This window comes from Phodopus roborovskii, unplaced genomic scaffold, assembly GCF_943737965.1.
Source record: "Phodopus roborovskii unplaced genomic scaffold, PHOROB, whole genome shotgun sequence".
Lineage (NCBI taxonomy): Eukaryota > Metazoa > Chordata > Mammalia > Rodentia > Cricetidae > Phodopus > Phodopus roborovskii.
In genome coordinates, this window is record NW_026126548.1 from 1428978 (window position 1) to 1446749 (window position 17772).

The 17772-nt window shown below is 40.9% G+C and overlaps 1 protein-coding gene across 3 annotated transcripts in view; it reads left to right on the top strand.

Annotated features, from left to right (window-relative positions):
- Mtif2 (mitochondrial translational initiation factor 2) overlaps nt 1–17772 on the top strand; it is a 30587-nt gene that overhangs the window by 3158 nt on the left and 9657 nt on the right. Inside the window, exons 1-7 of one of the 3 annotated variants that reach the window (XM_051200725.1) lie at nt 3516–3536; nt 5746–5971; nt 6403–6514; nt 9386–9557; nt 10162–10322; nt 11214–11390; nt 13649–13788. In XM_051200725.1, the coding sequence (XP_051056682.1) occupies nt 5753–5971; nt 6403–6514; nt 9386–9557; nt 10162–10322; nt 11214–11390; nt 13649–13788 (981 nt within the window). In that variant the 5' untranslated portion in view covers nt 3516–3536; nt 5746–5752. Of the gene's footprint in view, nt 1–3515; nt 3537–5745; nt 5972–6402; nt 6515–9385; nt 9558–10161; nt 10323–11213; nt 11391–13648; nt 13789–17772 lie in introns of those variants that run through there. The other 2 variants (XM_051200724.1, XM_051200726.1) reach the window with 2 other exon arrangements.

Genomic DNA, 17772 nt, shown 5'->3' on the forward strand with positions numbered 1-17772 from the left:
TTGATAGCTGTAGGCATTTATTAAAGATGACTTCCAAAGAGGAACAATGATGAGGTCCTACAGCTGTAGCCTACCTGCCAAAGGCAATCAAAAGACCCCCCCCAAAAAAAAGTGGGATGTTTATAAACCAGAGGGCAGGCAGGGCTTCATTATTAGGTGAAAGATGTTAGATTCTCAAAGTGGGGTGATGGGGCATGCCTTGCCTTTAATTCCAACTCTGTGAGTTCAAGACCAGGCTGGTCTACAAGAGCTAGTTCCAGGACAGGCTCCAAAGCTACACAGAGAACCCTGTCTCAAGAAACAAACAAACAAAAAAGTTAGATCCTCAGCTGAGTAAAATAAAGGGCAGCTCTAAAATAGAGAAGCTGAAAGCAGTACCAAAATGCTGTTGTAACCCAAATAGCAAGCCAGACAACATCTGTTTTTAATACTTGCTGCTATCTTTCAACAAATCTTTTAGTATATATGTTGCATGCGCATAAAATAATTGCTTTTGGTTCATAGACCTTAAAGTCTAGCACAAGTGCTCACTCTCTCTCTCTCTCTCTCTCTCTCTCTCTCTCTCTCTCTCTCTCTCTCTCTCTCCTATCTAATGACTGTGGATTAAAGAAATTGTGCCTGGTTATACCATGAGGCTCCTTTGGGAACCCTGCCTGGGAAGATGTATCAGAGAGGGCATTAGGTGAAGGTGATGTCATGAGTTCGCCAGAGGTCTAGCTGACAGAGTGTTGGAAAAGGCAGTATGTCCTGTGGCATTATGATCCAATGTCACATTGGAAAGGCTACTGAGTGGAGACAGGGCTAAAGCTAGACATGTACATGGGCATACACATAAACACACATACTTAAAATGCTTTTTAAAGATAGTTGTTTCACATTCTTGTAAGCATAAGCAGGCAGCTTACACTCTGTCTTCAATTAAAAACAAACCAATAAATAAAGAAAAACAAATATCTAAAACCACTAAGTAGTAGCATCATCTTTCCTATCCCCATTCTAGGAAAACTCTTTTCTGAAGATTATGAAAGAAGATTCATCTCAGAAGATGAATTAGTGCCTATAAGTAAAGTTGTAGAAGTTAGCTAGATCTGGGCACACTGAATCCTCCTGAGTACAGAAACAGACAAACATGTACATCTTTCCACAGTGTCAGAATTTATTGCATAACATTACATTTGCAAGACACAGTGGTTTTGTTGGCAATTTATGAAGCAGTCCTGCCTTCCTTGATAAACATAGGTTCTTTTTAAGTGTATGTACTTGTGAGAAGTACTAACATACCATTAGTGATTAGAAGACAACTTGCATGAGTCTGTTCTGTCCTTCCAGTGTGTGGGTTCCAATTATCAAACTCAGATTTTTAGGGTTGGCAAGAGGTGCCATCTCAATGACCCATGGTCTTTTTCTTCCAGTAGTTCTTTTTTTTAAAATGAAACTCATTTAAATGAGTCAGCAACTCAACCTCTAGTCTTCTATTTTAAAAAAAAAAAATCTCTGTATGTGTATGTGTCTGGATGTATGTATGTATACCCCTGTCTGGAGTGGTCTTTGCGGGGCTGCAATTGGAGCCAGCCACGCGGCCCCAAGTCCATCCCTGAGTGGGGGAGTGTGGATGAGGGAAAGGCTAGCTATAGATAATAAAGAGAGACAGAATAAAGGTCAGGAGGGCAGATCAGTCAATACTGAAATGCCATGAGTTTATTTTTTGCCATTCTTATATACCATAACCAAAAAGGGAACACAGTATCATGTAAACAGAACAAACAGACTTTTCTTCCTCCCTCATTCTAAAGGTTCAGTAACCACACCTTAGCTCTAAACTTCTTGTTCTCTAGCCTTGAGGTCAGGAGTAGCCACACCACAGATTCAGGTCTGTTGTTATTTAGACTAAGATGGCCGAAACATCCTTCTGTAGCCACACCTTTGACCTTTAGGTCTTGTGACTTGCTGACAGCTTTGTAGTCTGTCCTTGTGCGAAGATGGAGTGCCGCCATCTTTATGGGCACCCACATACCCCAATCATGCATCGGTCATAAGAGGGCATCAGATCCCCATGGAATTGGGAGTTACAGAAGGTTGTGAACTGCTATGGGGGCACTAGGAATAGAATCCAGGTCCTCTGGAAAAGCAACCAGTGCTCTTAACCAGTAAAACAACTTCCCTTATCCCTTTTATTACAGCCTTAGGTACTAACATTAATTCTCAGATCACATGTTACACGCTGCCCAGTAAATACATCAGTATGTGTCTATGTGTAGGTTATAGAATGGCTGCAAAGATTTAAAGAAGGGTTAAAGAGTTTCAAAGAGACCTGAGAAGCAGAAGCTGAAAACAGGTACACGGGGTATCCTGGAAAGATAATGAACCCAGGTTGGAGGTTTGCTGGAATGATTATGATCATTCAACTTAAGAATTTGAACTGCAAACAAGAAGTGAGGTTGAGGCTAAAGTCCAGGTGCAAGCTACATCATTTCTGCTGGTTTCTCAATTGCTTGCCAAAGCAAGTGAGAGCAAAGAATTGCTTGCAGAAAATGAGCTTCAATAGATTTTTATGAACAGTAGATAAAATGGCAAGAATTGCAATGAATTTTGCAAGTGTAGGATTAGTGGAGATTCGGGAAAAAAAGGACTTCCAGGAATCTCTAGTCATGAAAATTGATTGTGGACCTTTGTGATAGAAAAAGAAGGGGTGGTGAGATGACTACCTGGGTAAAGGAGCTAACTGCCAAGTCTGAGTTCTTCAGTTCGACTCCTGCTAACTTGCGGAAGGAGAACTGACTCCCAAAAATTGTCCCCCATTTCTTATACACAAATAAATACAACTTTTAAAAAAAGAAAAGGGAAAAGGAGTGAGTTAAGAGGCCTGAGTTAGGGTAGACAATGGGAGATAAGTGCAAAGCGTGCTTTGGGGAAGAATTTTTCTATAACTTCCCATTCATCAGTGGCAGTGCTAGATGTAAACGAGTTACCCTCAAGAGGTAGTGATGGCTGTGGTCAAGAGGATGTACCAAAAAGACTCCACAAAGTGGAGAAAAACAACGAAAAATCAAAACCAAGCTTACAAGTGTGGGATTAGTGGAGAACAAGGTGCTCTGAACAAGTCACTGAAACCTCGCGATCCTGTGTAGATACAGTGATGAAGTCGAGGCACGGAGAGTTGACAAACACCTCCAAGTTCACACACCGGGAATGGACTGGGCTCGCGGCCCAATCACCCTAGCCCCACTGCCTACGGTGCCCGCGAGTTGCGGACGGCCACCTGCCTGCCTCCCGGATGCTGGGATTACAGGCGTGCACCACCATCAATCACCCCGTTAGTGTTCTTTACAGCCACCTTCACCGGTTCCTTCCGTGTGAAGGACTTGTCCTACAAGGAGAGGGAAGGGACACACAGCACCTCTGCTAGCCACAGAGGCCCGAACGCAGTGGGAAAGCCACTTCCGGCGGAATCGGAAGCTCGACGGGGACCTTGCTGAAGGAACGGACTGACTGACCCTCAGGTCTCCTGGTCCGGAAGGTGCTCGCCTGGGAACTGAGTGAGTGGGGCCTCTGTGCTAGGGTGGTCGCGAGTGGCCGTGTCACTTGTCGCGGCTTCATGAATGCCCACGAGCGCCCGGATGCGCACTCCCAAGCCACTCGCGTGGTGGCGGCGGCAGGGTTTGGGTTTCACAAACCAAATTCTCTTTTTACCTTTCTAAAACTTGTAGCTGCTGGGTTCAGACGTTTCCATTAAGACAGCTAAGCGTGTGCTGCAGGCTCACCATCCTCCTGCAAAGGAAATTGTCAGGCCTGAGTTCTAGTCTGGGGTGCCACTAACCTTATGGCAGTAGGAAATGACCCTTCTGGATTCCAGTGTCCTCTGTAAAGTGAGAGGCTTTGGAATACTTAATAACCAAGATTCCTTCCCAGTTTGAGATTTGAGTCCCCCAACCCCATGTGTCTGATTCTTCGATTGCATATCTCTTTATTGGTTTGTCTCGTGGAGTGTTTATCATTCATTCCATTAATCCATGTATGCCCTTTGTCAAATCTGGTTTCACAAATCATTTAAAAATGATTTAGGGTAGCCGGGTGTAGGGACACACACCTCTAGTCCTGTAAGTGGCAGCATTAGGGAGGCAGAGGCAGGTGGATTTTTTGTGAGTTTGAGTACTTTCCTACATAGTGAGTTCCAGGAAAGCCAGAGCTACATAGTGAGACCCCGTCTCGAAAAAAACAACATGATTTAAGAAATCCTTTACTCTCTGAGCACTTTCTTTTACTTCTTAGATCAGAGGCATATGCCCAACATGATTTTTGAGGTGTTTGATTGGTTATTGAATAAGGAGATGTAAATACTTCAAAGATTTAAAAAATTCAGTGTGTGTGTGTGTGTGTGTGTGTGTGTATGATGCCTGCCTACCAATAGAAACAAAAAGAATGAGATCCCCTGGAGCTAGAATAATGGAGTTGTGAGCATCCCAAATCGAGTGTTTGGAACCGAACTCAATTGTCTCAAGAGCAGCAGTGCTCTATATCAAAGTCATGGCTTTGGCCTCGTCTTTTTCCCCCAAGAACTTCAGAGTGAACGTAAGCTCCTATGTACCTCTCTCTCCTTTTTGCCCCCAAACTCTATCTCCCTCTTTTTTTTTTTTTTTTTTTTTTTTCCCCTTTTCTTTCTGAGTGATGGTTTGCCTAATATCTCTACTCTGGCCTTGAGCTCCCTTTGTAGCCAAGACTGGAGACTGGCTTTGAACTTGTCATCCTCCTGCTTCAGCCTTTGACTGTTGTTGCCTATGCTAGCAGGCCTGGCTTGAATTTCTAAGTCTTAATTTCTTTCTTTCTTTCTTTCTTTCTTTCTTCCTTTCTTTCTTTCTGTCTTTCTTTTTTTTTTAATTGAAGTTGGAATTTCTTTTGATCGTTACTTGATGCCTCTTCTGGCTTTTGGGAACATTGCACCCACATGGTGCACAAACATACACACAGGCAAAAAGCCCATAAACACAAAATAAAAATAATCTTAAGCCTTTAATCCAGCACTCAGGAGGCAGAGGCAGGTGAATCTCTGTGAGTTCAAAGCCAGCTTGATCTACAGAGGGAGTTCCAGGGCAGGCTCCAAAGTAATACAGAGAAACCCTGTCTTGAAAAATCTAAATAATAATCTTAAAAAATATAACTTAATTTATATAAGAAAATGTAAATACAGAGAAAAGGCTTAAAATGAACATTAAAATATTTAACTGAGAATATCTGTGTGTGTGTGTTCATGCTTATGCACTAATGATCAAACTCAGGTTCTTGTGCATACTGTATTCTATGATTCTCCAAGCCCCTAAAAAATAAAAAACAGCTGTTTATAGTTATTTGTTTGTTTTTAGACAATGTCATATGTAGCCAAACTAGGCTACAAACTGTAGCTAAGGATGACTTTGAACCCCTGCTGCCACCTGAGTGCTAGGAATATGTGTATGTGCCATAATCAGTTAAGCAGTATTATGGCAAGCGCTTTGTCAGTTGAGTTGACCCTATAAAGTGTTTGTTGTAGCCTATCAATCTTACTGTAATAATAACAAGAGCAACAATAACAGCTGCTGTCTGGAAAGGACTTGGTATAAATGTCATCTCTGACTAGACCATGAATTCTTTCAGGGGAGAAACCTAGATCCATTTTTGACATGTGATCTTCATATAGTAAATATTCAATTCATATTTGCTAAGTTGATTTAAATATTAACTAAAATTTTATTTAAAATGTTGTTTTTCTAGGAGAAGCATGAATCAGAAGCTACTGAAGTTGGAAAACCTGCTACGATTTCACACTATTTGTAGACAGTTGCACAGCTTGAGTCAAAGAAGATTGTTAGCGTGGTGGAAGCATGGGTTTTCACCGGCTTATCCACTGTGGCCAGAGCAGCTATGTGCCTGGCCCTGGCAGACAGACATGCTTGTTGGTGCCGCGTTATGTCAGCACAGACTTTTTGTGACAAAGAAGGTTGTTGCCAATTTATATTACTTGATCTGAAGTCAAAGTGTACAGAACTATGTATAGAAATATTTTTTTATTTTTGTCATTTATGGAATATTGCATAAAGCTATATTCTACACAGGTCTTTGTGATAACAGGAAGTTCTGTTTTTATTTAAGTATTTAATTTAGTATTACAAGAGTGTTTGCTGATAGGAATAGCTTTAATTGTGGTAAATTTAACAAAATAAATCTAAATTGTCACTTAGAGTTTTCTTCCTTCACGCAGGCATTGTGGTGCATGCCTTTAATTCCAGCACTTGAGAGGCAGAGGCAGGTGGATCTCTGAGTTCAAGACCGGGACAGCAAGGGCTACACAGAGAAACCTTGTATTTGGGGGGGGGGGAAATGGAGTTTTTTTTTCTTCCTTCTTGCTTATATGTTCTATCTTTTTAATAGGAAAAAAGACCATTGAGATCTCAGTTATCTCCACTAAAACCTAAAAGGGATGTAGAAGTATGGGTTGGAATGACTGTCGAAGAACTAGCCAGAGCCATGGCAAAAGACATAGGTGAGCCTGATAAGTTCACAAGAAAATATCCGGGGCTCTGAAAATCTTTGGGATTTTGTCTCTGTTTTGTTTTGTTTTGTTTTTCCAAGACAAGATTTCTCTATTTAACAGCTCTGGCTGTCCTGGAGCTCACTCTGTAAATCAGTCTGGTCAACTCCACCTGCCTCTGCCTCCTGAGTACTGGGATTAAAAGTATGTGCCACCACCCCTGGGCCAAGCTTTGGGTTTCACTTGCAGTGAAGTTAAGGCATCCTAGGCGAGTTGGACTAGTATTTCACATGTTAAATTATACTGATTCTTTTCATTTTAGATTACAAGGCCTGATCTTAATTCCTTCTCAAATGTAACTCTCTAAGCTTTTTTAGTGAATATGAAAAAGATTTCTGTATGGTTGGCAAGATGTCTAGAGAAGTTAAAAGAATTGGCTACAGAATATACAGAATGGCACATACCTTTAATTCAAGCACTTGGGAGGCTGTAAATTCAAACCCAGCCTGGTCTACATAAAAAGCTCCAGGCCAGCTAGGTCTCACACAGTAAGCCCCTTCATTCAATAAAACATAAAAAAAAAATAAAAAAGAACATTGGCTACTCTTGCAGAAGACCCAAGTTTGACATGGTAGTGCACAACTTTAATTCCAGCACTAGGGAGGCAGAAGCAGGAGGATCTCAGTGAGTTTGAGGCCAGGCTAGTCTACAAAGCAAGTTCCAGGACAGCCAGGACTACACAGAGAAACCCTGTCTTGAAAAAACGAAAACATAAAAAAAAAAAAAAAAAAAAAAAAAAAAAGACCCAGGTTTGGTTTTCAGCTTACAACTCTTGTACCTCTAGTTCCCAGGAATATGATGCCCCTTCTGGTCTCTGGGCATCAGGCATGCAGGAGGTGCACAGACAGACATGCATGGAGGCAGGCAGAACACTAACACACATTAAATACAATTCAAATAAATAAAAATTAAAATTTACGTCTACATATGGTGGTGCACACCTTTTATCACAGCACTGGGAAGGCAGAGGCAGGTGGATCTCTGTGAGTTTGAGGCCAACCTGGTCTACATAGTGAGTTCCAAGATAGTCAAGGCTATTTAGAGATACCCTAAAGTCATAAAATTTCTGGACTGTTGGTGTAAACCCAGACCTTCCCATTTACACCAAGGTGCTATATTATTTTTCTTGAGACTTGCTATTTTATGTATATTTTGCCTGCCTATATGTCTTTGTGCTCAAGGAAGCCAGAAGAGGACATAGGGTCCCCTAGAACTGGAGTTATATATGGTATTATAAGATGCCATGTGGCTACTGGTAATCAACCCAGGTCCCTGGCAGAGTTACCAGTGCTCTTAGCCACTGAGCCATCTCTCCTGTTCCTAATTTCCCATTCCTCTAACTAACTTTCCGATTTCTTTTTCTCACTAATTTGACAAATTGTTTAAGACACATAGGGATTTGTGGGAATAACTATAGCTCTTCTTAAAAAATTATACATTTTTAAGTGACACTTTTATACTTTTTTCCCTCCTTTTTCCTTACTCCCTCCCTCCCCCCTCTCCCTCCTTTCTACCTTCCTTCCTTCCTTTTTCCTAGAGTTAAAGATTGAGCTTGGGTCCTATACATGCTAGGACACCTATTTTTAAAAATCAAATCACACGCTGGCACATGGCATGCTATCCCAGCAGGCAGGAAGTTGAGCCAGGAGGATCAGAGATTTAACACCCACCTCAGATATGGTCTCCAATACATAAATCGTAAACAAAGATAGTAAATATTCATGAAAACTTTTAAAAAGTATTGTATTTATTTGTTGTGTGTACATGTCCATGTGTGTACGCAGCCTGGGTTCAATACCTAGTAATTTCCTTTAACTATTTTCACTACCTTTGAATTATTAATAGCTGTCATATCTGTCTAGTGGAAACTCAGCCCAATGGTGTCAATTACACATCTCTTTCCAACTGCATCCATTGCACATGTTGGTGGCTTGAAATCAACTGTGACTAAAGGATTTCTGTGATGGGACTAGAAAGTACTGTAAATTTCTTATATTGACTGTTTTTGGTGGTGGTTGTTTTTGTTTGTTTGTTTGTTTTTGTTTTTGTTTTTGTTTTTTCTTGAGACAGAGTTATTCTGTGTAGCCCTGGCTGTCCTGGAACTCACTCTGTAGTCCAGGCTGGCCTTGAACTCACAGATTTACCTGTCTCTGCCTCCCAAGTGCTGGGATTAAAGGTGTGCACTACCATCACCCAGCCTTTTATTAACTTTTTGTTGACAACTTCCCTATTTACTAACACACCACTAAAATGAAAGTTCTTTGCACTCTTCTCTCTCTCCCTTTCTTTTGAGAAAGGTCTTACTGTGTAGCTCAGTCTGACCTCTTTAATTCCTGCCTCAGTCTCCTAAGTAGCAGAATAGACACATGCACCACCTACGTTCTGCTTACTTGGGAATAACTTTCTTTAATGTTTATTCTTTACTTTATGCTTTTACATTATGCTTGGTGTCTGGGTACACAAAATTACTTATTCTCATCATGGATAGCTTTATTTTTATACGTAGAGAAACATCATAGACTGAAACAGTATTTTTTTTAAATGTTTTATTTATTATTTTGCTTTTTTTTTAAAAAAAAAAAAAAATGTGTGTATGGGTCTTTTACGTAGGTGTGTGTGCCTGGTGCCTACAGAGGCATTGGATTCCTTGAAACTGAAGTTACAGATAGTTGTGAGCCACCATGTGGTTGCTGGAAATTAACTCAGGACCTCTGTAAGAGTAGCCAGTGCTCTTACCTGCTGAGCCATCTCTTCATCCCCAAGAACTCAATATTTAAACATTTGTATTCATGGTTATAAAAGATTGTGTTTTATCCCAACCAGATTATATATATGAAGCTCTGTTGAACACTGCCATTGACATAGACTCACTAGAAGTAAACTCACATTTAGATGAAGTCTGGATCAAAGAAGTAATAAAGAAGGCAGGAATGAAGCTGAGATGGAGCAAATTAAAACAGGAGAAAGTAAGAGAAAACAAAGATGCTGTAAGAAGGTAACACCTGTGTATTAACTGAACCATGTGCTTTTACTCAACATCTTATGGGAAATTTTACTTTGAAATTTCTTTTGTAGTTAAAATGGTATGTGACTACAGAGTAAATATTTATCCAATGCATCAGAAAGTATATTCACCTTTTTATGAAACTATAAATATGATTGTTTTTTCTTAGCTTGTTGAGTAGTATATATTAGTCTGACTTTGTTTCTGATTTTTTTTGAGACGGGGTTTCTCTATGTAATAGTCCTGCCTGTCCTGGAATTATCTCTGCAGATTAGGCTGTCCTCAGACTCACTAAGACGCTCCTGCCTCTTCCTCCAGAGTGCTGGAATTAAAGGCATGTGCCACCACTGCCTGGCTCTAATAGTCTGAATTTTAAATTTTGATTCAATTCCACCCATTAATATGAAGATGCCAACTTTATAACAAACAGGAAATCGTTGACTATTCTGCCATAAGTTGTTCTGTGTAAAAATGGGGGAAAATAGTTATTTCCAGTCAAACCCAATTGTTGTATTTTGTTGTTAATGGGAACTTGTAGTGATTCACAATTACTTCTGACATTTAGGAAATGAAACTCCTTTGCTGTTAATTGTAGGCCCCAGGCAGACCCAGCTTTATTAACGCCAAGATTCCCAGTTGTTACTATAATGGGTCATGTTGATCATGGGAAAACGACATTACTTGATAAACTTCGAAAGACTCAAGTGGCGGCAATGGAAGTTGGAGGCATCACTCAGCACATTGGTGCCTTTCTTGGTATGAACACAGATAACATTAGTGTGCTTAGGAGCCTACTTGTTTTCTTTAATCAAATGTCATACTGTGCAGTTTACAGATTCTAAGTAAGGAGGCTACTTAGAGCCACTGGGTAATCAAGTGTAGAGCCGGCATTTAACAGGCACTCAGACTCTGCAAAAACAAAGCTATTTTGCTATTTTAGGTTTAATGAGCATAACCTCTTTAATTATGTGTATATAATGTCAGATGTAAGCTGGATAGTGTTCTTAATAACAATGACATAGTAGCCACCATTTTTTTGCTATGTTAAGCATTTTATATTCTCTGTTTTTTTATCTTTACAACATCATGCAGTAGGTATTAATATTTCTCTTATGATCTGTAAGCCCCTAAGGGGCTCAATAACATGTCCAAAGTACATAGCTGATAACTAGCAAAGTTAGGATTTAAACCTGCTATTATTGAACTCAAACTTGAAGCTATCAGCTGTCTACTAAATTGCCTTTTTGTGGCTCAAGATAATTGCATAGCTGCAGTTTGCTGATGTGGAAGTGATCACCCTACAGCTATTGGTGAATTCTCTCCAGAATGGTACTCAATCAATACATTTATCATAGCAGGTATATTCTAGAAACACAAAGAATTTTAGCTTGAAATTATTACATGAAAAGAAAGACCTCATGGTCTCTTTGTATTTTATGTTTTCTTTATCAAATTTCACTCTGTTTTCTTCTGGTTAAAATAAGTGGAAGCAATTAAAGAATTAGTGAATACCAGTATATGTATTTATATTTCAGTACCAATACACACCATACACACATACACACACACGTCTGTGTATATCATATATTCCTTCATGTTAAAAGGTAAATTGAGTTAATTGGTGTCCTTGCATTTCTATTTCCACAGTCTCTCTGCCTTCTGGAGAAAAGATAACCTTTCTTGATACTCCTGGACATGCTGCCTTCTCAGCAATGAGAGCCAGAGGAGCTCAGGTCACTGACATTGTTGTGTTGGTTGTAGCTGCAGATGACGGGGTGATGAAGCAAACTGTAGAGTCTATTCAGCATGCACAAGAGGCACAAGGTATGGAGGTGCTGTGCTGAACTCAAAAAGTAGGAAGTTGCCCCTTTTTTTTTTTTCTTCTTTTTACAGGCCTATAAAGATTATAGCTGGGCATGGAAGCATACACCTTTAATCCTAGTACTTGGGAGAGAGGCAGGGGTATCTCTTGAGTACAGGAAAGCCTGATATACAGAGGGACTTGGATGCCTTACATCCAAGTCTACACAGAGAAACCCTGTTTTAAAAGGAAAAAGGCAAAACAAAGATGTAACTCTGGGGACTAGGGAAGTGTTTCATCGCTTAGGAGCACTGGCTATTCTTCCATAGGAACTGGTTTTCGTTCCCAGCACCCACTTGGCAGCTCACAACCATCTGTAACTTCAGTGCCAGGAGATTCAATTTCCTCTTTTGGCCTCTTAGGATACAAGGCATACATGTGGTACACGTATATAACATGTAGGCAAACACAAAATAAAAGAAAATAAATTATCCTTTTATGAAATCTTATTTTTTTTCTTTGAGAGTTTTGTTTGTATTTTAATCATTTCATCTTTCCTCCCTAACATTCCAGATATATCCCTTTTTACCCTTCACCCAACTTTTGTGTCCTTTAAAAAAATAAACAAAAACGTTCTAGACCAATTTGTACTGCTTCAAATAGTCTTGAATGTGTGGTCTGATGTACAGTCTGTTTACTGGAGGCTACACTCTTAAGAGAAGACTGTCTCCATCTTTCCCAGAAATTCACAGTTGCTAATAGCTCCGTAGCTAGGAGCAGGATTGTGTGTCTAACTCTTCCCTCTTTGCTGAGATATGGTCTAACCTAGTCTTGCACAGGTTTTATGCATGCTGTCACCACCACTTTGAGTTTATAGTAGAGCTTCTGTGTCCAGAAGACAATATCTCCCTGTGGTCATCCACCTTTGGTTCTTACACTCTTTCTACACTGACTTCCACAGTAACCCCTGACCCTTGCAAGGGTGGATGTGAAGTATGTGTTCCCTTTATGGCTGAGCACTCTACAGTCTCTTACTCGCTGTACTTTGTCAGCTGTGGTCTCTGTGTTAATCTCCATCTCCTGCAAACAGAAGCTTCTCAGGTGAGGGCTGAGAAATATATTGATCCATGGGCATAAGTCACTAGGAGTCAGTTTAATGCTGTGTCCACATAGCAGCATAATAGTAGTATGTTCTCCCCTAGCTATAGGCTTTTAGTCCAGAAATGGTGACAGATAAGTATTTTAATCTTGTAGAGTGGGACTTAAATCTAATTTAAAAAATAACTGTTGGTTACTCCCATGTTGTTCATGAAACATCGCTACTAGTGACCATGTCTTACAAGGCCAGTTATTATTGTAGGTCAGAGGGGTAACAGCTGTATATGATTGATGAATATGTCAGTAGGAATGAAGTTTCAGGTCTATACTAGCTTGGTTTTGCCATATGGAATCTTCAGCAATAGGGTATTGGAGGCAGGAGACTCAGAAACTGAAAGTCATCTAGTGTATTTCTAGCCAGCCTGGACTAACATGTCTCAAAAAATCTTAGATCAGTGGTTCTCAACCTTGCTAACACTATGACTCTTTAATACAGTTCCTCATGTTGTGGTGATCCCCAGCCATAAAATTAGTTTCATTGTTATTTCATAATTGTAATTTTCAAACTGTTATGAATCGCAATGGAAATATCTGTGCTTTTCAGTGGTCTTTGGTGACCCCTGTGAAAGGGTGGTTTGATCCCCCAAAGGGGTAAGAACCCACAGGCTAAGAACTGCTGGCATAGAGGATGGGAGTGATGGTACACGCCTTTAACCCTAGCACTCAAGAGGCAGAGGCGGGTGGATCTCTGAATTCAAGACTAGCCTAGTTTACATAGCAAGTTCAGGGTAGCCAGGGACACATAGTATGACCCTGTTTTTTTTTTTTTTTTTTTTTTTTTTTTCTCTCTTTTTTTCCCAAGACAGTATAGCGCTGACTATCCTGGAATTCACTCTTTAGACCAGGCTGGCATTGAAGAGATTCACCTGCTTCTGCCTCTTGAGTGATGAGATTAAAAGAGTGTGCCACTGTACCTTACCTGAACCAGTGTTTTAAACCACTGAATCTTCTCTCTAGACTTTCTTGTTCTTATGTGTAGATAGAAGAATGGGATAATGTGAGTCTAAAGTGGCTCTTTTAGGCCTGAGTGAAGAGAAAACCAGAATGGGTTGGCATTGCTCCTAATGAATGTCTAGAACTAAAGGATTTTCATTTACACTTTCCCTGACTTTCTCTCTTCCAGTTCCTATTGTTCTTGCAATAAATAAATGCGACAAAACAGATGCTGATCCTGAAAAAGTGAAGAAAGAGCTTCTGGCTTATGATGTGGTATGTGAAGATTATGGTGGCGATGTTCAAGCCGTGCATGTCTCTGCACTTACGGTGAGTGCAGGTACCTCAGGGCAGAGGTGCTTGGTTGTGAACCCTGGATAGCCTACACAGCAATGCTTAGCCAAAGAACACTTTTTTTTTTTAGATAGGGTCTCTCTTTGACTGACCTGGAACTCACTAAGTAGACCCAGCTGGCCTGAAACACACAGCAGTCCCAAGTGCGGGGATTAAAGGTGTATGCCACCTCAACTAGCCACTTTTTATTTTTTATTTCTTTTTTTTTTTTTTTTCTAATTCTTTTTTTTCTTATTTTACATATCAATCCCAGTTACCTCTCCCTCCTACGCACCCATTCCCCATCCACTCCCCAAGGAGGGTAAGGCCTTCCAGGAGGGATCCTCGGAATCTGTCTCTAGGTTAAGAGAATGGGGAATGTGCTCCTGAAGTCCTTTCATGCACCAGGGATACATCCTGGATAGGTCTGTCCAGACCTTCTAACTGAGACCCACATTTACAGGGTCTGGGTTGATACAATGCTTGTTTCCCAGCTATCAGTCTGGAGTCCATGAGCTTCCCCCTTGTTCAGGTCAGCTGTCTCTGTGGGTTTCTGCAGCCTGGTCTTGACGCCTTTGCCCACCACTTCTCCCTGTCTGCAACTGGTGTCCCATTCAGCTCAGTGTTTAGCTGTGATTGTCTATTTCTGCTTCCATCAGCTATTGGATGAAGGCTCTAGGATGGCATATAAGGTAGTCATCAATCTCATTATCAGGGAAAGGCAGCCTCTCCACTATTGCTCAGATTGTTTAGTTGGGGTCATCCTTGTAGGTCTCTAGACATTTTACTAGTGCCAGATTTCTCTTCAAACCTATAATGGCTCCCTCTATTATGGTATCTCTTTTCTTGCTCTCCTCTGTTCCTCCCCTACTCAATCTTCCTGCTCCCTCATGTTCTCCTCTTCCCTCCTCTTCTCCCCTTCTCTTTCTCCTAACTCCCTCTCCACTCACTGCCCCTGTCTCTCAATATGCTCAGGAGATATTGTCCCTTTCCCCTTCTGTGGGGAAGCATGTATGTCTCTCTTAGGGTCATCCTTGTTTCCTAGCTTTTATGGCGGTGTGAATTGTAGGCTGATAATCTTTTGCTCTTTGTCTAAAATCTACATATGAGTGAGTACATACTGTGTTTGTCTTTTTGTGACTGGGATACCTCACTCAGGATGGTTTCTTCTAGTTCCATCCATTTCCCTGAGAATTTCAGGATTCCATTGTGGTTTTTGTTTTTTGTTTTTTTTTTTTTTTTTAAACAGCTGAGTAGTACTCCATTGTGTAAATGTACCACATTTCTCCATCCATTCTCCAGTTGAGGGGCATCTAGGTTGTTTCCAGGTTTTGGCTATTACAAATAATGTTGCTATGAACATAGTTGAACAGAGTGGAGTTACCGGACCCTGTGGTAAACTGATTCCATTTTCCTGAGGAACTGCCATACTGAACTCCAAAGTGGCAGTCCCACCAACAGTAGAGGAATGTCCCATACCATCCTGAACTTGCCCGATCTCGTCTGATCTCAGAAGCTAATCAGGGTCAGGCCTGGTTAGTACTTGGATGGGAGTCCAGTTTTTAGTTTTTTTTGAGACAGTCTCAAATTACCTATGCAGCCCAAGTGATACAATTACAGTAGTAGTCCCACCACACTTGGTTTATGCAGTGTTGGGCATCGAACCTTCATGCATGAGAGGTAAGTGTTCTACCAACTCTGCTACATCACTAGCCCCTTAAAAAATCATTTTGAGATACAGACTTGTATTTTATTACTTTGTGTGTAGGTGTTTTGTGTATATGCAGTGCTCTAAAGGTCAGGTGTTGGATTTCCTAGAACTGGAATCATTGATGTTTGTGATGGATGGTTGTGAGCCACCATATGGGTGCTGGGTATCAAACCTGGGTGTTCTGCATGGACAAGTATATGTACTACAACTTAAACACTGCACCATCTCTCTAGCCCCATAATTTGTAGTTTTAAAAAATTGTTCTGGGGCTGGAGAGATTGATCACAACCATCTCTAATGAGATCTGCTGCCCTCTTCTGGCATGTACAAAGAATACAGTATACATAATAAATCTTTTTTATTGTTTTGAGTGCGGGGGAGATGGCTCCCTTGGTAAAGTGCCTACCTAAGGAGCATGAGGACCTGAGCTCGACCCAGCCCACATGACAGCTATATAAGGTGGCACATGTCTTAACCGCAGTACCAGGAGACAGCTGCATCCCTGGAGCATTATGGTTAAGCAGCCTAGCCAGTCAATGAGCTCTGGGCTCAGTAAGAGACCTTATCTTACAAAATAAGGCAGAAGAGATGGGAAGAATGCAGGTCTGAGGAGCACTCGTCACTCTACAGAGAGCCTGGGTTTATTTCCCAGCACCATGGTATCTCACAACTTACTGTGACTCCAGTTCCAGAGCATGCCACAGCCTCCTTTGACCTCTAGGCACCAGGCACACACGTGGTATACATACATGCATACATACATACATACAGGCAAAATAGTCATATATAGAAAAGAAAATAAGCTAGAGAATGATAGAGGAAGGCACCTGACATGGGTGTCAGGCCTCTTCCCTCCTTCTCTCCCTCCTGTCTCTGTCTCTCTCTCTCTCTCTTAGTACTAGGCAAGGTGACATCATTGTTTTGATTTGGCAAATTAAGAACTGGACTCAGAGAGTTGGGTCAGTTATGCTAGTCATGGTAATAGAGCCAGTTGGTGGAGGAGTGATTCTAAACCTAACCCTTGTTAAATTATAAGATATTTAAAACAAGAGGACTAAAACAAGTGACATGGGGATAGGGCAATAGTGGGCTAAGATTGTTCTTTGTGCAGTTTTCTTTTTGAGATAAGATTGCACTGTTTGTCCCATGTGGCCTTAAATCCATTATGTAGCCTAGAGTGGGTTTGGTTTGGGACTGTACTGCCTCAGTCTCCCTTCCAAGGGCTGAAATTGTTGGTGTATACCACCACACTTGTCCTAGGCTTGTTTTAAGCAAAACTGATGACCAGTTGATAACAAAAGTTCTAATGTTTCATGTTTTGTCTAAGTAGAAAACAATAGAATAGGTCTTTGAATATTTAAGAGGGATTTGAGTAGCTAAAAATGACTACTATTAACTTTGTTTGTAAACTTGACAATATCTGGAATTGCTGAAGACTCTGGGATTATCTGTGAAGGGATATCTTTTTTCTTTTTGATAAATTTATTTTTGAGCTGGGCATGGTGACACACACATTTAACCCCAGGCAAAGGCAGGTGAATCTGTGAGTGTGAAGCCAGCCTGGTCTACAAAGTGAGTTCCAGGCCAACCAGATCTACATAGTGAGACCCTATCTCCAAAAACCTAAAAATACTTAAATTATTGTTCATGCCAGGATGTGGGAGTACATGCTTTTAATCCCAGTACTTGGGAGGCAGAGGCAGATAGAACTCTGAGTTTGAGGTCAGCTTGGTCTACAAAGCAGAGCTAGCTGGCTACACAGATAAGATCCCTTCTCAAGAAAATGTATTGTTTGAGAATTTCCTACATGTAATTATTTTGGATTTTCTGTTGTTTTTGTTTTTCAAGACAGGGTTTCTTTGTGTAGCTGTGGCTATCCTAGAACTCACTCTGTAGACCAGGCTGGCCTTGGATTCAAAGAGATCCACCTGCCTCTGCCCCCTAAATGTTGGGATTAAAGGGATATGCCACCACTGCCTGGCTCATACAATGTTATTTGATCAAATACATTCCTATTCCCTCTTCCCCACCTCCTCCTGTAACCACCACCCCCCTTTCCTTACCAACTTCAAGACCTTTTTTTTTAAACTCAATGAGTTCACTTAGCACTGCCAGCATGTGATGGGTGGGTATAGGGCCATCCTCACATCCCTGAGGAAAACTGATGCTCTCTCCCCTCAAGAAGCCATCAATTGCCAAGAGCTTGTGATGAATTATCTAGATTCAGTGAGGATAAAAGCCAAGTACCACACCCTCGTCAATAACATGCT